General features: G+C 37.2%; 1 protein-coding gene across 3 annotated transcripts in view; it reads right to left on the bottom strand.

The window, feature by feature from the left end:
* PAXBP1 (PAX3 and PAX7 binding protein 1) overlaps positions 1 to 21,151 on the bottom strand; it is a 38,466-nt gene that overhangs the window by 16,039 nt on the left and 1,276 nt on the right. For all 3 annotated transcript variants that reach the window (XR_009209842.1, XM_032174327.2, XM_058427976.1), the window contains exons 2-10: positions 20,466 to 20,594; positions 14,948 to 15,124; positions 12,685 to 12,906; positions 11,694 to 11,797; positions 10,405 to 10,622; positions 9,707 to 9,896; positions 5,564 to 5,687; positions 1,444 to 1,543; positions 1,241 to 1,356 (exon numbers count right to left, since the gene is read on the bottom strand). Coding sequence is in view for 2 of the 3 variants with exons in the window: in XM_032174327.2 (XP_032030218.1) it covers positions 1,241 to 1,356; positions 1,444 to 1,543; positions 5,564 to 5,687; positions 9,707 to 9,896; positions 10,405 to 10,622; positions 11,694 to 11,797; positions 12,685 to 12,906; positions 14,948 to 15,124; positions 20,466 to 20,594 (1,380 nt within the window). In the remaining variant the exon portion in view is untranslated. The remainder of the gene's footprint in view (positions 1 to 1,240; positions 1,357 to 1,443; positions 1,544 to 5,563; positions 5,688 to 9,706; positions 9,897 to 10,404; positions 10,623 to 11,693; positions 11,798 to 12,684; positions 12,907 to 14,947; positions 15,125 to 20,465; positions 20,595 to 21,151) is intronic.

The following is a 21,151-nucleotide window of genomic DNA, read 5'->3' as shown; positions in this document are numbered from 1 at the left end:
AAAAAAAAAAGTTTAACTTAAATCTAATTAAGCCTTCAGACCTAAATTCCAGTTTACAAGAAATGGATCAAAGAACAAGTTAAACAATGCTATGAGGAAACATACAGACCAGTCTAGAATATAGGACAGTCTATAAGAGAAGTGGCCTGGTCTCTTCAAAAAGTTAGTGTCTTATACGAACAATAGGGGTGGGTGTGTGAATGTGGAGAGTTCTTAGGGTTACTCATTTATTCTAGATTTAAAAATGTAATAACCAAATGCAGAGCATGAACCTTAGGTGGATCCTGCTTTCAAAAACCACAAAATAACCCATAAAAATAGTTCCTAAAAAGGGTTTTTCCAGGATGCCATTGAGAAAAATTATATATGGACATGATATTAAGAAATCTGTTTTCTTATTGTGCTAAAAAAAGAAATAATCAGAACAGGCATCTTAAAAAAAGAAAAAAGATAATAGTACTGTGATTATACAGAAAAATATACTCATTTAGAGGAAACACACTCTAAAATTTTGGGGAGTGAAGAGCCATGAGGTCTGTAAGTTACTTTCAAATGGTTCAGCAAACACACACATCTCCTTGTATAAAGAGCCAGGCAAACTTGGTGAAATCATAAGCATTGTTATCTGAGTGATAGGTATGTGGATGATCACTGTGCTAGTCTTTCAAATTTTCTGTTTAGAAATGTTCGCTGTAAAAAAAGTAAGAGAAAGAAGCTTCTCCAACGAAGTTCCAAATGGTGTGCAACTGATATAATTCCAAACAATTATAGCCAATGGTGGGAAATGAAGACTTTTATTTGGGATCCTTCTGAAAATGACTGGCACATAATAGTACTAACCATTTCTCTAAGGTGAGATTACTCATGACTCCCCAAATCAAGAGTTTCCTTCAGGGCTGAGTGCTCTATTGCCAAGCTTTACCTTTCCAGACCAGACAGGCTGCAGTGAGAGCTGCCCTCAAGGACCTGACACATTTCCAGTCACTTAAAATTCTACCATTTGGAAGAGTAACATTTATTACGCAAATACTAAGTACACCCTATGAGAAGGTGTTACCCCTATTTTTGAGAATTCATCATGATATTCACTAATACAAAGGCATGCAAATTTCTGCAATTAAAAAAGAAGTGTCTGGTTCTAATGCAGAGACCATGAAGATTCAAACCATTTCACGGTAAAAACCATACCCAAGTAGAAACTAAATTGATGATGAGTCTTATTTCCAAATAAATGTCTAACCTTTTTCCAGATTGAAATTAGTAATATCTGTAGAAGTTTCTTCATCATCACTGGAAAGGCCTTCAAGGTGATCTGCCATCTTACCGGTTTGTTCTCTGGCTTGTCTACGACGAGTCCTAAATAATAAACATCAAGTTCCCAAACTAGATAAAAGAGACTCCTCCCTTCCCAAACAAGCCAAGAGCAAGGGTTTTGAGAATTACCTCCTGGCCTCCCGCTCTGCAATGCGACGTTTTGCATGCTCTTGATACAGTGCCCGATCACGTCCAAAGGAATCAAGATTTGGTGCCATCAGAGCTTTGTCTGCAAAACAACAACAGTTAAAATTAAAAGCCATCTTTCAACAATCTTGAGGAAAGAGTTTGCACAGAATAAGCCATTACGACAGACTCCTTGCTAATCTCAACGGCAAGATTCTGCAATAACTGGTAAACCAGGTAGGTTTTTGGTTTAGAACGAACTTCAATATTATTCTGCGTTCCCATTTTAAAAAGTAGAAAAATTAAAGAAGTGATTTCTTTTTAAGAGTTCAACAACTCTACAAATATGTAATTGGGCTTACTCACTATTTGTATGTCTAAGTAACAGGACAGCTCTCAGGAATAGCTATCATGATGACCAAATAAATTAAAACTCTAAATTGCCTGGGCAAAGGGAAAAATAATATATTACATTTTTAAGGAGGAAGAACTTAAGCATCACAATGAATGATATGACAGCAGGAAAACATAGGAAGACATAAGAAAACAGCTTTGTTGCAAGAGTTTAATAAATTTATTGTAATTTTGCTTTGTAGAAATTTGTTTTCTATCACTATTTTTAGAACAAGGCATCTGAAAACCGCATCTGAGCAGGACCAACTTCCGCCTTCTCAAATGCTAATCTTTCTCTTTCACAGCATAGTTTTATTTTATTTTTTTGGTCTTCCTATTTTCCATTTCTCAAAAAACATTCTAGGGTAATTTCCTAGCTTTGGCTTCCAATCCTATTTAAATTTATATTTCAGTTATCATATTTTTAGTTTTCAAGAGATAGTTCTTATTCTTACAATATTCCTCTTCTGCAGCACTCTATACTGCTGTTGAGTAGGATACCTTCTATTATCTCCCTGGGGCTGTCAACTGTTTGAAAGTATCCTGTTTACAGAAAACTTGCATACTTGTACCAGCACTGTCTGTTTCCTCAGTCCCTTTGGTTCTGCTGCTCAGGTTGGTCCTTTTGATCATCGTTAACTGCTTGTTCATACAGAAGAGCAAGATTGGAAGCTGTGTGTGTGGGTAGGAGCTGTCTAACAGAGGTGTCTCCATCGGATCACTAGGCACAGAGCCTGTTCTTTTGTTGGAGACCCCCAGATTTTCGTGTTTCAGGGTCTTTATTTTGGACCTATTCTCTTTAATCAAAAAAGACTCCCCTAATCTCTTGCTTAGGTAGAAGAAGGGGTGGGGGAAACATCTGTCCACTGTACTTCCCTCATTTCTACGTTTTAGTTCCATACTATGAAGATATGATAGTAAGGGGAGGCAAGCAACCCAAAGGACTGGGTGAGAGGGGAGGGAGGTGAGCACATGCAAGATGAAAGACATCCAAGTTAAGACTTGCATATTTTTTAACTTATCAACTGATATTTACTGATATCAACAGAGATGTGTCACCAAAATCAGCAACAGGAAAAACAAAACCAAAATTCAGCTCTTACTTCAGAATATCCTATCAGACCTTACTATCTATTTATTTAGTTATTGAGACAGAGTCTTGCTCTTGTCGCCCAGAATGGAGTGCAATGGCACAATCTCAGTTCACTGCAACCTCTGCCGCCCAGGTTTAAGCAATTCTCCTGCCTCAGCCTCCTCCTGAGTAGCTGGGATTACAGGCACCCGCCACCGGCTAATTTTTGTATTTTTAGAGACGGGGTTCTGCCATGTTGGCCAGGCTGGTCTCGAACTCTGCCTCAGCCTCTCAAAAGTGCTGGATTACAGGCATGAGCCACCGTGCCCAGCCAGACCCTACTATTTTTAAAAGTTGACTTTTTTTTACTGAGCTTTTCATTCATATTTCAAAATAGCCCTGAAATTAGGAAGGAGGTATGTTCCTGAGTGCATCAACTATAATGAAAAATTACTAAACCAGAAAGATGTCCCAGCCCTAGATGTGAGTTCACTACACACCCCACATGAATTAGCTAAAATATCCCAAACTATAAAAATAATTCCAGACTCAAGAGTTTTCCTTCATTCAAGAAATATTGTTAAAAATATCATTATACGGCTGGGCACGGTGGCTCACGCCTGTAATCCCAGCACTTTGGGAGGCTGAGGCGGGTGGATCACGAGGTCAGGAGTTCAAGACCAGCCTGACCAACATGGTGAAACCCCGTCTCTACTAAAAAAAAAATACAAAAATCAGCCAGGCGTAGCTGAGGCAGGAGAATTGCTTGAACCCGGGAGGCGGAGGTGGTGGTGAGCCGAGATTGCGCCATTGCACTCCAGCCTGGGCAACAAAGTGAGACTCTGTCTCAAAAAAAAAAAAAAAAAAATTAAAAAAAATATCATTATACTTAAAACATCACTGCATGTATAGGTTTTGTAAAATGTGCACTGGAGGAGACAGGTGAGTCTAACATGACTCAAGTGATAGCCTCCTCCATTTCTGTAAGAATTATACACAGTAATTGCAGATAAGTGCTTATAAATCTAAACAGATGAATTTCAGACTATACGTCTTTAAAAAACAGATCAGAAAATGAATTGATTCTCCAGCATCCCATGTAATTTTCCTCAAATCTTTGGCAATTAATGTATACTCCCTCTAGGACTGTATTTTTCACTTTCCCAGTATCTTTTAATTTCTTTCCAACTTTCAATCAAATTAATATACATAATTCAACTCTTCTTTCAAATTACCTCTAAGTAAATAGCTCCATATTCTCAAGAACAAATTACAGATGGGAAAAGGTATTTGATGAAATGTACAGCTCACACAAACCATCTAACTTAAAAGAAAATTACCTCCCTTTGTAGTATAATGGTTACCTGTAATCTCCCAGAAATCTGGTTCTGTCTGAATCAAAAGTGATCCGGGAGGGATGCATGAGTCATGTAGGTGGCTAATGTCAATAATCCAATTTAAAATTCAGTGGCAAAAACAGAAGGTCACAGCCATTTATAGGGCTCATAGCTGAGTCTACCTCAGCTATGAGGGCCGTATTACCATCTGTTTATGCCTCTCCAAAACCCATCTGACATATAGGAGGATGCTTTTTCAGGGATCCTATGTCTCTCTGACTTACAGACCATGTATAGCAAAGCATTGCTTTCTGAAACAATAACATTAGAGCTCTTTGCATTTGATCACCTGGAGAGGTTGTTTAACATGCAAATTTCTGGATGCTGAAGACCTAGTAAGAATCACTGGGGATAGAACCAGAAAATCTGTATGTTAAACGAGTATCAGGTAATTGTGATGCATACTTCCAATTGAGAAATGCTGACAAAGGGAACAAAGAAATGACAAAAGAAACCACAAGGAATTCACACTAGGAAAATTCCTATTAGTGCACTCAAGAATATGGAGGGCAACGGAAAAAAAGGAACTAAACAGTTTAAAACATCTAGTTAAAGGACCTCTGCTGAACTATTTAACAAGAGGTTTCCAATTCTGGTTTTCCATAACACGTCATAATAATGGAAGTATAAATTCAATTTCTATCCATTTGTATACAAAATTTCAAGAATTGTAAGCACCAACTGACTTACTAAAAAACACAGTACATAAGGCAAACTAGAGAAGCATTTAAGAAGAAATTACAAAAAGTTTGCTTTATCCAGAGGATGAAGCTCAAAACTCTCCTAATCTTGGAGTTGTGTCATTTGTTAAGTTATAGCTTCCCTCCCCCTACCCACAAAATGTCCCAGTCCCTAAACTCAAACTCTTTCACTGTGATCAACAAAAACATTTATTTGTATTGGTGTTTTGAATGAAAATGTGGGAAAAAACCAATTAGGGCCAAACAGATAATGGTTTTAACATAGAATACTGATAATGTCTTTTCTATACTCTAAAGGAGAATGAAAAAATATGCCAAAGAATAAGAAGACTGACAGAATCTTAGCACATGTTTTTGAGCTCCTTTGTGAAGCTCTATTTTCTTAAACACAATTCAAGTACATGCTGTTACCATTTTTAGATCTACCTGACACAACAGCAAGGAAATTGTTTCTTTAAAAAAAAAAAAAAAAAAGCTGCAAGATCTCTAATTTTCAATTAGGCTGCACTAAGTAAACAAGGTTGTTTAATGAATAATAAAAACCTTCAAGATGGACTGACTTGAATGGCTTGAAAACTCCGAAGATTCATCTTTAATATCATCTTGTCGTCTTTGGACAAGGCGGGAAGCTCGCTGTTTGTACAGCTGATGTATTGCTGATTCAAGTTCATTAATCAGTGGCACCTGTAAAAATACAACACACTCCGTAACACCAAACTCCTCAGCTGCTTATTTATTTGAGGGTTCCATACTATTTCCGGATTTCTGAAAAAGTACCCTCTCTATGGACAGAATAATCATGAATCCCCAACAGCATACAAGTAGCAAATTCAGTTTTACGTTTGGGAAACGACACTTCTTCTTTTAATCCATGCACAGAGCTATAATGTCCAGTGCCTAGTTATTGGAGCAAACGTTAGTTAAGAAATGTAACACTTCAGTATTCATAGAACAAGTAAAGAAATGTCAACAATTTTAGAGCTTTTCCTTTAGAGAATATTTAAGCACTTAGAAGTCTTTTTAATATCTATTTTTAATTTTCCAGCAGCATTATCTGCATTGCCATTTTTGTAGTTCAAAGTGAAACATTATCACTGTGCGATACCAAAACAGTGCAATGGCTCTATAAGTAGGTAAGAACAAGAGTCTGCTAATTCTCCAATTTTGGACATTTCGGTTGCTCTGCCACTCATATGTACCAAGTATGTTACAGTAATCTGTTAACTTTTGTAGCTTTATTACAAATTTTTTAATGTAAACAAAATAATTACTAGGGTGAATAAAATTTCCAGCTATCGGCCGGGCGCGGTGGCTCACGCTTGTAATCCCAGCACTTTGGGAGGCCGAGGCGGGCGGATCACGAGGTCAGGAGATCGAGACCACGGTGAAACCCCGTCTCTACTAAAAATACAAAAAATTAGCCGGGCGTGGTGGCGGGCGCCTGTAGTCCCAGCTACTCGGAGAGGCTGAGGCAGGAGAATGGCGTGAACTCGGGAGGCGGAGCTTGCAGTGAGCCGAGATTGCGCCACTGCACTCCAGCCTGGGTGACAGAGCGAGACGCCGTCTCAAAAAAAAAAAAAAAAAAATTTCCAGCTATCACTAACCTCTCTGAAATCAATATATCTCAAATTTAAAAAGTTGTTCTCTTCCTGTCAAATGTTTAAATTCTTCCATATTTTATAAAAATTTCTTTACATGAATTGTGAGCTTACAAAGTCAATAATTTTTTCCAGGTTAATATCCCTAAAGCATTTACTTGATTCATATAGAACGCAAAAGAACATGAGAGCTAACTTAAAACAGAAAACTTTCTCTTTATAAATACCTTATGTTATAATCAAATGCTATGAAACTTTCACATAACACTAATGACCACTACACATACCTGAGGAAACCAGAAATTCTAGTTTCCTGATGGTTAGTGCAAATGGAAAACACATTATTTAGAGTTTGGGAACACTGGCACCAAGTGTTATAGCAGCTTCCTGAACTGAACAGACTGCAAATGGAAAATAAAAAAAGGCAGGTGGAATACAAAGATGTCTGTAATAAAAGCAATTTTATATACTTGCATGATTCCATTGCAAAAGTAGCAAATGTTCACAGAAAGGTCAAACTAACGGAGTTATTTTGTTCTTTAATATGCCACACCATGGGCAACAATGTCCCCAAATCTGCAATGATTATCCTTGATAGCCGAGTCCAGAGACTCTATCATTAAAATTTACTATAATCTGATTTTTTTTTTTAGCAATTACTGCCATAACATTGCCATTTACACTTCCCCATGCCCTCATTTTTTTTTTAAAAAAAACCATGAAGTACTAAAGATAAATGAGCCTAAGAGGCATTCTTTTATCTTTTAGTCCTAGAGATTGTTAAGCTTCCTGTACTGTAGGAACTACCCACGTAAGTTGGCATCATACAGAATATGATTTTGCAACGTATAGTTAAGATTCTGACAATGTAGTTTTTCTCTTTAGGTTAACTGGAATGCCTTTTACTGGAGGTCCAGAGAAAAACTCTACTGAGAATAAAAGCCCTAAACAGACTGTCAGTTCTCATTCAAATTTCTTAATAATATTGATTCATCTCAAGAGTCTGCACCATGACAATTTCTTTATCCTCTCCAAACTCAAAACTCTCACCAATTATTACTATTTTAGGGCCAAAGTTAAGGCAAAGAACCCAAAAAAAGATAATTACAGGGAAACAAAAACAATGGCAAGTTAAAATGATTTACAAATATTTAAAACTTAAGTTTAAAAACCACCTAAACTTTCATAAGCGAAGAGGAAAAAAAAGGGATCTTTATCTTTCTACGGTTTACTCTAATATTATAGTATAATTATTCAAAGTATCCAATTATTTCTAAGTATCTCCAATATAACAATTGATATTATCAACTCAGCAGTACTCTTTTTTGTTTTTTGTTTTATTTTTAAGAATATCTTCTAAAGATCTAAGCTGAGCAGTACTCTTAATAAAACGAAATACACATGAAAATGTTAGAATACTCATCTTTAAATGAAGCTATGTCTACCTCTCTTTTAATTAAAATGTAGTCACTGTGTAAGGTTTAAGATTTGTTCCAAAAAATCTAAGTGACTCTGTATAACCACATTAGCATAATCTGAAGTAAACTTCTCTAGGAACAAGGTAATCAAGAGATGAAGTACACTAATAATTCAACAATTAAAAACTATAAACTAGGTTGTCCTACTTTTGGTATGATCTAGCTGATCATATTACTGTCAAATTTCTTAGAATTGTGTTTGCAATTATGAATGTCTTAATTTACTCAAGAAAGTTCCAAAGCAAGCGCCAAGATACTTCAAGAAGCAGCTCTCCAGGGACAAACTCATAAAGTATAGTTTAAGAAAAAGATCCTTTCTCTAGTCACAAAGGTTATGAGACCAGCTCCCACCATGCCCACTGGGCTCAGAAGAGTTTTGCCAGTAGGAAGGACACGACTGTCAACTCTTGACACTTAGGTTCCACTTCCAATCTTGACTCCAGCTCCTGGCACAGAGGAATACAGACAAGCCTATACTTCTTCCCCACCCTAAGCAACTGATACACCACAAGTGGTATCATAACTCAGACTGCAGCTGCTTCTCCAGAAACCAGGTGATAAAGACAAAACATGAGAAACCCTACAGAGAGGACATGGTGAATGTTATCTCATCCTGAATCTGGCCACAGACTGACTGGAACCATTAAGAGCCATCAGGAAGAAAGACCCATCAGGAAGACATAGTCTGGCAATAATCTTTTCCTAGCCATTGGTTTTAGGGTGTTCAAGTAATCAACAAAGATAACAAAAGTTGAAATACATATTTAACCACACTATATGCTTACAGATTCTAAGCTAATCTACATAGCCAATAACAAAGGGAAATGTGCCTTCCAATCCAAAGTTCAGACAGGATATTTAAGAACCACAGTTTTAATTTTTTTTTTTAAAAAGATAAGGCTGCAAAGTCCACAAATGCTTATAAACCAGTGCCTCAACCAATACTTTTATCTTAAAGAAAAAAATCAATTAGGAGGTCATTTGAGAAATTAGCTGTTTGCACCTAATTTTAAATGTAAACAATAAATGGTATAAGAATGCCAAACATTTTGTCAACTGACTATCCTATCAAAAAAATAAACTTGGGAGAAATGAAACCTTAGAAAAAATGATATTCAATGAAATGGTTTCTGAAAGGAATCAAGCATAGGCTTACTTAGATAAAAACTATTAGCAACAATGGTAATCATCCAGGGTAAAAAAAAAAAAAAAACTAATAAAAATTTGCAACTTTATATGCATATTTAGAATTGCTTGTAGAAACAGTTTAAAAATAAGTTTAAACCTGAACCATAAAAGAAAAGTTTATCAGATGAGTCCCTTATATGCTACGAATTCAGCACAGGCCAATAATAATCTATCACCATATTGAAATAAGACTTTCCAAAGTCTTATTTAAATGTGCTTTAAGATATTATCTTTATTTCTGTTTTCAACAAAGGTATTATATTGCCCTTAAGAGATAATGCCACTAATGAAGTGAAGAAAAATGAAGCATGACTTTTCATCACTTCTAATGTTGAGTTCAATGGGTACTTTCTGAGAATTATGGAATGTTCTACACAAGGCCATCTAGACCTCCCTAATTTTGCCTTATTCAAAGAGATTAGTATTTTTGCATTCTTACCTTTTCACTGAAACACTCAAGCAAGTCTTGGACATACCCTCGCATTTCTTGCAAAAATTTATACCGTTCACCAATACCCCCAGAAGACCCTTCTAATCTTTCAATAGCCCTGGTAGAGTCCACTCGGCTTTGCAGATGTTTCTCATGCTGCTGTCGATTTGTTTTGTGCAATTCTTTCATGGAGTCCAACCTTAGGAACACAAAAGGATAAATATAACACATTTACATCCAAAGGTCTATGCTGTCAGGACTCTTGCAATATTAAAATATGCATTTAGTTCCACTATTAGAACATAAAAATATTTGGAATGGCATCTTTTCCTCTGTACTGCTTTTTTTCTCAAAAAAACAAAAAATGGCAGTTTACAGATTTCGCAGTTTTGTGGGCTAACCAAAATCTCACTGTTTTGCTTTTCCCCCCATAGCGTGACTACACTTTTTCAGAGTCCAAGAGGTACAAACTCAGAAATGTCTTCAACAAGATCATGGAGTGGCATTTTTTATAACTTTTCGAGGCTTCCACAGAAGTAATCCAAGAAGGTAGCAGAACAAAGTATGAAGTCATCTTCTGTTTAGCTTTTGAAGCTGGGCCAGTGAATCTTCTTTGCTGATATTCTGCATCTGCTACCCCAGACTACATGTTGCCTGAGGGAACAGAAAGCTAGCAGACAGGTCTTTAAGAAGTTGATCTGCCCTACCTGTCTTTAAGCTGTTTCTTTACCAAATCAATAGTAACGGGAGTCATCTCATTACTGGGAGTTTTGAAAGGGACTGTATTATCTGTTTTTTGAGATTTGGCATCTGATGATCCATAGGCTGTATAACTATAAGGAATGCCATAGGATGAGCCATAAGGCATTGTCTGGTAAGTGTTCTGGTAGTACATATTCACTTCTGCGGGTTGACTGGCTTGAACCTAGAAAAGAAATGGGATATAGATGAAATCTAGTAGTTAAAACTTTGAAAATAATAATATGCCTTTAGGGTTAAAAAAACAACAGCAAAAATTATACCTATTTGCCAAACATTATGTAATAATTGCAGAATTCTTCAAAATTAGATAAAAGCAGGATTGAATGAATGTCCTATCTCTTGGTGGAATCACTAAATTTATTTCTAATAATTTTCAGAAAAACAGAGTCCAGAGTTGGAAGGAACATCAAAAATCATTTAAGGCCACCTTTGATCAATGAAAGAAAAGAGGATAAATGCCTTGCCCATGGTCACAGAATCAATGGGCAACCAGAGATTAGAATCTAAGACTCCTGACATCCAGTCCAAGACTTTCTCTATTGTGTCATTTTCTTAACTTCACCCAAATGTATGCGAATTCTGCCTCAAAACACTATTAACAAAAATAGGTTTACATTTATGTAATTTTTCTCACTGTATTACTAACTTTTATAAAACAAATTGTTATAACTGGGAAGATATTTTTCATTGATGTCAAGTTTTTGTAATTGAGAAATCCATCTTCTTCAAAATAATTCTTGAAGTCCAAAAAAATACGCTACACGAACAAAAACATTCCATTTAAAGCAATGGTTCTCAAACTTTAGGGTGCATCAGAATCACCTGAAGGGCTTGTTAAACAAAGATTGCTGGCCCCACCACCCCAAGTTTCTGACTCTGTAGGTCTCTGGGGGCTGATAATTTGCTAATTTGCGTTTCTAATGAGCTACCGGGTAACGCTGATGCTAATTGAAGGACCACTTTGAGAAAAACTAATCTAAGAAACTGGAAATTCCTCCATCATTCTGACTGCCAAAAGCTGAACATACTGCAGTTTCTTCTAAAAGCCTACGTGTCTGTGTGTGTGTGTGTGTATGTGTGCGTGTGTGCGTGTGTGTGTGTGTGTGTGTGTGTGTATCCTCATGGGATTTTGTTACTTGAATGACAAAGATTCAATACAGAATTTTTTACTTTAACAAAATAAAAAAGGCTTTTTAATCTACTTTTAATTTTTAGTTTAATTCTTTTGTCTTACCTGAGGGATATTAATTCCTTTCCTTATCTGCTCCTGTTCCCATCGGCTGAGCTCTTCATCCTGTTCTCCAGTTACTAAAGCATCATCATCACTCCCTTCAATTCCTACAGCCATGAGCAACAAAGAAAATTAAGTAACACCCAAAGAGCAAAGAGGTAAAAGATGCTGTCCTGACATTTCACAAGAACTGTGCAAAACTATTAACTCAATCTTACTAAAATGTCTAATATGATCTCCTCTCTCATTTGGTAGTCCTGACTTTGCCTGTTTTAAACACAGTATTCCTTGAAGCTAAAGGAAGTATTAATGTAATAGTTAAAATCTTGGATGTGTTTCTTAATCTCTGTAAACTTGACATCAACAAAGGGAACAAAATCTAATGCCTCCTAGGAATATAGAACTATATGAATTTACGCAAGTAAATTGCTAAGCACAATACCAGCTGCACAATAAATGTTCAATAAACATGAGTTATAACAATGATACTAGTTTTTAAAAATTCCAATAAAACACTTGTACCCAAGAATAGTCCTCTAACATAAAATTTAATAAGTCTAAATACTTTTTATTTGACTATAATATCAAATCACATTTAATAGCATTAGAGGCCAGGCATGGTGGCTCATGCCTGTAATCTCAGCACTTTGGGAGGCTGAGGCATGGTGGCTCATGCCTGTAATCCCAGCACTTTGGGAGGCCAAGGCAGGAGGATCTCTTGAAGCCAAGAGTTAAGACACCAGACACAGTGAGACCCCATAACTACAAAAAAATTAAAAATAAAAAAATTGGCCAGGTGTGGTGACGCACACCTGTAGTCCCAGCTACTCGAGAGGCTGAGACGGGGGACTGTTTTGAGTCCACGAGTCAAGACACTGCAGTGAGCTATGATTGTACCACTGCACTCTGGCCTAAGTGATGGAATGACACCCTGCCTTAAAACAAACAAAAAAAGGCAATGCAATAGGCTTACTATTCAATTAAATCAAGTTACCTATTTCCTCAGCAATTTTTTGTCTTTGTGACTTTTCTTTCACAGAAAAAACTATCCGGCGTTTCTCATCGTCATCTTCATCATCACTGGCATCATTCTCATCTTCTCTAACAAGGCGGCCTTTACCAGGCTCATTATCATGAGGAGTGAAATCTCCCAATTCTCGGGCCATTTGGCGCTTTTTCCTTGCAGCATGTATAAAAGCTGCATCTGGAATTTCTCCTAGAAACAAATGGTAAGAATATGGCAGTATGAGAGATGCAAAGTTTCTATTTTCTTGAAAATATGAAGGGTAAAATAATCCAAGATAGCCTCATCACAGTGATGTTTCAGCTGCTGGCACCTCCTTCCCATACTATGTCTGCAATCTGAAAGATTGTTAATTGAGTTTAAATGGAATATAAAAGTCACTGAGGAAACTAAAAAGAACATATAATGGTAATATATATGGGAAAGAGTGGGACGGGGTAAAAAGGAAAAACCCACCAAAGCAGTTTTATTTTAACTATAATTTTTTTTTTCATTTTTAACAAATAGAAGTGACCGGGCACAGTGGCTCACACCTGTAATCCCAGCACTTTGGGAGGCTGTGGCAGGTGGATCACCTGAGGTCAGGAGTTCAAGACCAGCCTGGCCAACATGGTGAAACCCCATCTCTACTAAAAATACAAAAATTAGCCAGGTGTGGTGGCGGGCACCTGTAATCCCAGCTACTTGGGAGGCTAAAGCAGGAGAATCGCTTGAACCCAGGAGGCAGAGGTTGCAGTGAGCCGAGATTGCACCATTGCACTCCAGCCTGGGCAACAAAAGTGCAACTCCATCTCAAAAAAAAAAAAAAAAAAAGTAATGAAACTGTATTATGATGCTGGAAAACAGATAAATATAATCTCATGACCCTGAAAAGGCACAATATGATGTATAGTACATATAGTGCAGATAGTTTTTAGTTTACCTGTAATCATACTAAATATTTAATTTTGTACCTATTTCTCATATCATAATAAGCTTTATTCCATGTTATTGTTCTTCATAAACGTAATTTTTAATGGCTTAACATTTTCTGAATAGATAAGGCATAATCTACTGCACACATTAATTGACCTTTTGACTACAGTAAAAATTAATGCCTCCCTACTTGCCTAATTGTTATTTTAACAGCTACATAATATCCTATCAAGTAAATGTACTGTAATTTTCTAACAAACCTTTCCCCTCCTGCTAGACATTTTTTCCTAAATGTTGCTCATTGCAAATGTTCCAATAAAAACATGATTTCCTTGGGATAGATTTCTAGATATGAAATTACTGGGTCAAGAGTAAGAACATTTTGAAAACTATTGATTCATATTGCCAAAGAGCTTCCCACAAGGACTGTACCAATTAGACTGCCACTAGTGATGTATGTATAGAATTCACTACAACTTTCTCAGCCCAGAGTAGCATGTTTTTAAATTGTATAAACATTAACAGGAGTTAAATGGTACTGCTTCATAATTTAAATCTGGCTACTAAGCACTTATTTATTCAAAGGCTGATTAGCCAGTGGATAGACTTGCAAACTATTTTTTGCAGAAAAGTAAAAAGGAGTGTGGACATAAAACTAACAGAAATTAGGCCGGGTGCAGTGGCTCACGCCTGTAATCTCAGCACTTTGGGAAGCCGAGGCAGGCAGATCACCTGAGTTCGGGAGTTCAAGACCAGCCTGGCCAACACGGAGAAACCCCATCTCTACTAAAAGTACAAAAATCAGCTGGGTATGGTGGTGCACGCCTGTTAGTCCCAGCTACTCAGGAGGCTGAGGCAGAGAATCGCTTGAACCCGGGAGGCGGTGAGTTGCAGTGAGCTGAGATCGTGCCACTGCACTCCAGCCTCGGCAACAAGAGGCAAACTCCACCTCAAAAAAAACAAAACAAAACAAAACAAAAAACCTAACAGAAACTAGTTTTGCTTTTAGCAGCAGTTCAGAAGAAAGTTAAGTCAGTCTTAATCTGAAATACATTAAAAAGGACTACGGGACCATTTTTCCATTTACTTGAAGACTTATTTGCAAAATAAAATTACCTGTCTGTGAATAAACTTGGAAAAGTTGGGAAACTTCTGGTTCTCCTATTTTTTATATTTGCAAATGGAAAAACTCCCTCTTCAAACAACAATGTCATAATAAGAAACGCCACTTAGCTAATTCCTTCTTAATAATCATCTTTAAAGATGGCCCATTCTTGAGGGTTTCGTTTAGTTCTGAGAAATACTTTTGAGTACACACCTGGACGAAGAACATTCAATGAAGATAAAGCATTTGAAAAAGCTCCACCAGTCTTTGGCTTTTCTTCCTCTTTTTCACTTTCCATATCCATTTCATCTTCACCATGTTCACTGATGATAACTCCATCTTCTTGATTTGTATCCTTAACCTGTCCTGTTTTGTCCAAAGGTTGTTCACCTAAATTTTTGAAGAATTAAAATATATGTAAAATAAAATTCATGAATTAAGAAAACTTATTCCTATGGTATTGACATCATTAAAAAATTTTTTTAATTAAAAAAAGGAGAACTTTTCTTCAATTATGGCCTCAATCCAGTAAAGCTTGAATTGTTTTAATTGTTTGTTAAAAAAACTCTTGAGTGCGTGAGTATGAAATAGCATAACAGACATGATTCGGTAAAAATAATACAGAGGATATAATACAGGATGCATTTGAGGCCCCGCTCCATCCCACCTTCAGTTAATTTTATCAAAATGTCAACAGTTTATCAAAATTAACTGTTTTTTCCACTAAACTCCCACAAGGAACTGCTTGTACCTCCTTCAAGCATTACTTCATTTTATGTCAGTATTTCATTAAACCCTAAGCCCATTCGAGACAACTCTGTTATGAACAAAGCACATTTACAGTCCAGCTAAGTCTCTTAGTAATGGACACTTACATGGAATACCTTCTTAGCTCAAAACCACTTGTCACCTATCACCTAAAGAGATGAGATCCCAGCAGTCACGTTCACACTGTGCAAGCCTGACCCCACTACCATGACTCAATGTTTAAGAGTGGACTTCTGACTGAAGCAGAGATAACCAGATTCTCTTTCTGGGAATCTGGAATCAGGACTGAAACTAAAGGCTACATGACACTAAGAACAACCATATGTAAACTAGGAAGGGAGCTGAGGAATGGCCACATTGTGCCATCTGGACAGAGAAGAGAGCCTCCTAATTCTCAGTTTTAATCCACTCCTGAGGCCCATTTCAAGATTGCTTTCCTGCCATTGGCGTCCAGGAGGCACCACTACATCTTAATGATAAACTGTCCTGGTTTACATTACTTATAATTTAATAATCCTAATACAGCCTCTGTCCCAGGCAAAAATCGAAGTGCTTCACCTTGAAGCACTGAACCTGGTAATGCTCACAACAGGCACAAGGAATATACTGAAAGAGTAAAGCAAAAGTTTATTCTCAATATGAAAGATATTTTTCTCTCATTTCCTTAGAATGTTCCTGTCCCCAAAACTGCTTCAAACTTCTTCCTTCTTCTCAAACCATACTGTACTCCCTTAAGTAATAATCCCAGAGATAATATCCCTCCCCTCTTTTTAACTTTACCAAGAAGATTTTAGGTCACCTCTTTTAGGCTCTTTCATTTTTTTCTTTTTTTTTTTTTCATTTACCATTTTCTTATTACCCAGACTTCCTTCTGAAATGGATTATGAAGCTATTAGATTTTAAAACTCACTTTATCACATTATTAGATGGAGTAAAAACTACCTATTTCCTTTTGCTCTAAACCCATGCTAGGCCAGGCACGGTGGCTCACGCCTGTAATCCCAGCACTCTAGGAGGCCAAGGCGGGTGGATCACCTGAGGTCAGGAGTTCAAGACCAGCCAGGCCAACATGGTGAGACCCTGTCTCTACTAAATATAGAAAAATTAGCTGGGCTTGGTGGCGCACACCTGTAGTCCCAGCTACTCAGGAGGCTGAAGCAGGAGAATCGCTTGAACCCAGGCGGCAGAGGCTGCAGTGAGGTGAAATCGCCCCACTGCACTCCAGCCTGAGCAACAGAACGAGATTCCGTCTCAAAAACAAAACAAAACAAATTTACTCATGCTAAACCAATGGCTTTTAATGGACTAAAAACAAAAGCGCAAAAGGTCTACTACATCAGATATGCTCAGATAATGAATGATTCCTACAAATTTAAAGATTCAATGTTTCATTAAATTCACAAGTATTTGCTTATGATTGAGCAAATACAAGCCCAAAGCATGGTGATATGTGAATGTCAGTGGTCACATGTTACCCTTCCAGACATCTCTATACAGACGTTAAATAACCTTTTTCAAGGCTCCACTCATGCCTTCAATTTCATTTACTACTACTTCAGGAAACCTGCTCACAATTATTATCCACTTCACCTTAAACCTGGTCAGGCTCTCCCTCTTCTCTTCTACAAAGAGGGACAGGCTTCTCTTATCAAAAGAGCTTTCCCACTTGACTCCATTGGTCCCTCTAGTTATTGCCTAGTCTCTCTCTGCCAAACTTCCCAAGGAAGCAGTGTGGACCTGCTGCCCTCTACTTCCTCACCAACTTTTGTGCCTTGACCCTACAAACAGTCTTTGATTTCACCCAACCTAACCCAATGGCTGCAGCCACGGCTAATTCATATATGATAGCATCATCGAGCAATTTAGCAAAAGATGTTCCTTCTTCCAAACATCTCTGAGGGCACTGGGTCTGGCTGGTGGGCCACTCCCATCCATCCTGTCAGAAGCTCTCAAGAGAAACGCTGGGCAATCTTGCCAATAGCCCCTCCTTGGTCCTCACTCTTCCTGACTTTTCTTGTACTAGTTCACACAAGCGACCATCATCTTCCTGAAACATTCTTCTCTTTTCCTCTTTGGCTTTTCTGATTCTTTTATCTCTTTGGTAAATCCCTTCCTCTACATGTAGGCTTACTAGAGTAGAAGTCTTTGGTCTTCAGGAATTTTTCCTTTATATATGGCTCCCTCATCAATTCCATTCACCTTTAATTATCACCGCAATAAGCACCACCCCCAAATCTACATCTCTAACTATTCACTGGCTACTTCCACTCAAATTCAAATTAAAAAGTGAACTCATTATTTTAAGAATATCAGAAAAATGGGGTTCTCAAGTCAATACCATGGTTATTTTGAAGTTAACTGTCTCTGCCTACTAAAGAGGGTTGAAGGTAGGAAGAGTTCTGGATTGTCAATTAATGACAGGCCTTCATTTCAGTGTTACCAATGCCAATCTACAATACAATCAGACTCCACCTTCAGAAAGGACATTAATTGGAGTTATCTAGTGAGTGGAGTATCAGAATTCGATGAGGGTAGAAGGAAGGAAGAGGTCACAGATGGCTTCATAAACTTCACACTTGTTTCAATTTCTAAACCCAACAATAAATGGCAACTAATATGGTTTGGCTATGTCCCCATTCAAATCTCAACTTGAAGTGTATCTCCCAGAATTCCCACGTGTTGTGGAAGGGACCCAGGAGGAGGTAACTAAATCACGGGGGCCGGTCTTTCCCGTGCCATTCTCATGACAGTGAATAAATCTCACGAGATCTGATGGGTTTATCAGGGGTTTCCGCTTTTGCTTCCTCCTCATTTTCTCTTGCTGCCGCCATGTAAAAAGTGCCTTTCACCTCCTGCCATGGTTCTGAGGCCTTCCTAGCCACATGGAACTGTAAGTCCAATTAAACCTCTTTTTCTTCTCAGTCTTGGGTATGTCTTTATCAGCAGCATGAAAACAGACTTAATACAACAACCATGACAACAGGCCTTTCTCAGTTGTCACTTATCCTGACCTTTCTTTTACTCTCATCACACATAGTTGGTCTCAAGAATTCAGAGGAAAATAAGGCAGTTTCCTAGACTCCAAAATAACCAGTTCTCCTAAAAACATTCCTCCTTCCAGTTGCCTTCTCTATTCCTATATATAATTATTCATAACCAAGTCACCCTATGGTTTGAGTGTCCTCTCCAAAACTCATGTTGAAATTTAATTGCCATTGTAACATTATTAACAGGTGGGGCCCTTAAATGGCAGTTACAACATGAGAAGATTAATGCCATTATCCCAGGAGTTGGCTCCTGATAAAAGGATGAGTTTGGCAGGATATTCTCTCTCTGACTTGGAGGCTCACCTGCCCTTCTACCATGTTATGACAACATAAAGGCCCTTAGTAGATGCCTGCGCCATGCTCTTGGCCTTCCCAGCCTCCAGAACTGTCAACCAAATAAACTTCTATTGTTTATAAATTACCCAGTCTGTAGTATTCTATTACAGGAGCAGAAAATGGATTAAGACACTCCAGGACAAAAGCTCAAATTTGACTCTTTCTTTTAAATCCAATATGGCAAAGTGTACATCAAGCCTATCAATTCTTCCCTTGGAATGGTTCTCGAATCATTCTTTCTTTCCACTTCTCCCCCTACAACAACAGAGAACATTTTTAACTCATCCAGAATTTCCTATTAAATCAGTAGAAGCCTTTACTCTTGCTCAACCGTGAGACCTTTTTAAACCCACTATTAATGGATCAAAGCTGGCCCTTGAGTTTAAACTGCTCTAGGCCTCCAATCTCTTCTCATGCTGCATGTTAATTAATACCAGGCTAAAGTTTCAAAACACATTTATCATGTCACCATCTTGGCAAGCCACTGTAGCAAATGTAAACCCTTACTGGATACTGAACATCCTTCACAATCTGTCAACGTATCTCTCACATGAAACCTCTAACTACTTCCTTCACAAATCATCTACTCTGACCTGTCAGGTGTACTTGTTCTTTTCCAAAACAGCTTTAGTCATTTTGATCCTTGATCATACCCCCAATACTTTCCCTTTTGGAATTTTAATTATCAAAGATCCATCTTCAAGTCCCACTTTTTCCATAAAGCAGTCCTCTCTCCTCTGAAAGTGTAGCTATCCTTTGGAACACTGATTGAACATTTTGCCAAACACTGAGTCCTCTTACACATTTATGAGATATTGTCTTCACAACTAGATGGTAAGTTTGAGATACAACGCCATACTTTTTCACATTAAGCCTGTAAGTGAGAATCTGGAAAATCATGATTTTCTCATTAATTCCATAAAATAAAATAGCATTTGCATGAGAATAACTCAGACCATAGAATATGATACTGGATCCACTTTTCCTAAAGACAAAATAACCGCTTAAAATTTTTTAAACTGAGGTTTTGAGAGACATAAGAGATGTCTGCACAATACACCTGCCTCATTATTCTAAGAAGTTCTAAGAAGTCTTCACCTAGTATCAGGTAAGTCTGCTGAATGGGAGTAATACCAATATTAAACTTAGGGCATTCCTAAAAGTCCTCTAAGAATAAAATCCTCTGTGGAAATACCACCAAAGAAATCGCAAATCTGTCTCTACAAAATATAAGTACAGGAATTTGCACAACACTCTTTCAAACAGGAATAAACCTGTGTCTTAGGCTAAAATGAGAAACCTCCTTTCTCTGTCCAACAGCAGTCTGCACACAAGTAGGAAAACTGAGAATCTAGTCATTGCAGCAGAAATGTTCCAGTGGCAACAATTCTGTCTTTTTAAAAAATACATTTACAAAGCATCTGTGTTACAATTAAATAACAGAATTGTATTGCTACTCAATGAGGGCCCTTGACAACCACAGGGTCCACTGAATGAGTTCAGAAGATATATAGCAAATCACTGTGAGAAAGAGCTTTCATTCTGTCCTTTCAAAAGAATTCAATTAGTTTGGTACTTACTTTCAGCTGATGAGTTGAGTTCTGTCTTAATCTTCGATTTTTCAAGATCTTCTTTATATTCCTTCTTGAGTAATTTTACTATCTTTTTGCTATAACTTGATTTCTTCACTTTGAAAACTTCTTCATTTTCTTAAAAAGGAAATTAAATGAAGTCTGTAGCCAACTATTTTCTGAAAATATTTTCCCTTCTCTCACATGATCTTACGTGCTGTTCAAATTCTCCCAAATATATATACTCATATGCCAAAATCATTGTATAATTATTTCAAGTCTGTCACAGACTCTCAAAAACACAGGTCAACTTCCTAAATTACTGTGAAGTAATGAGATTTTTGAGACTTTTTAAAGGAATAGCACATGTAACTTCACAAAATTTTCCTATTATTGTATTCCTTAAATCATCTATTTGAGGAGGGGAAAAAAATCATTCAAAATGTTTCTGAAAAACCACATCACCAAGTAACGAATCCGAAACAAAGTATCTAAAATAAAAAGGTGCTGTCAATTCTGAGTAACTACATCCACCACAAGCTGACATAGTGGTTTTAAGGCTAAGGTAAGGGCAAATCACTTTTCTTTGATTTGAAATTTTAAAAGTACTAAATACTTAAAAAAAAAAAAAAAAAAGCTCATGTATCTCAAAAACAAAAATCTGTCTGTACTCCTCTCAAACCAAATAAAGAGTA

This window comes from Hylobates moloch, unplaced genomic scaffold (assembly GCF_009828535.3).
Source record: "Hylobates moloch isolate HMO894 unplaced genomic scaffold, HMol_V3 SCAFFOLD_14, whole genome shotgun sequence".
Taxonomy (NCBI): domain Eukaryota; kingdom Metazoa; phylum Chordata; class Mammalia; order Primates; family Hylobatidae; genus Hylobates; species Hylobates moloch.
Note: the sequence above shows the minus strand (reverse complement) of the source record. Positions and strands in the feature narration are given on the sequence as shown.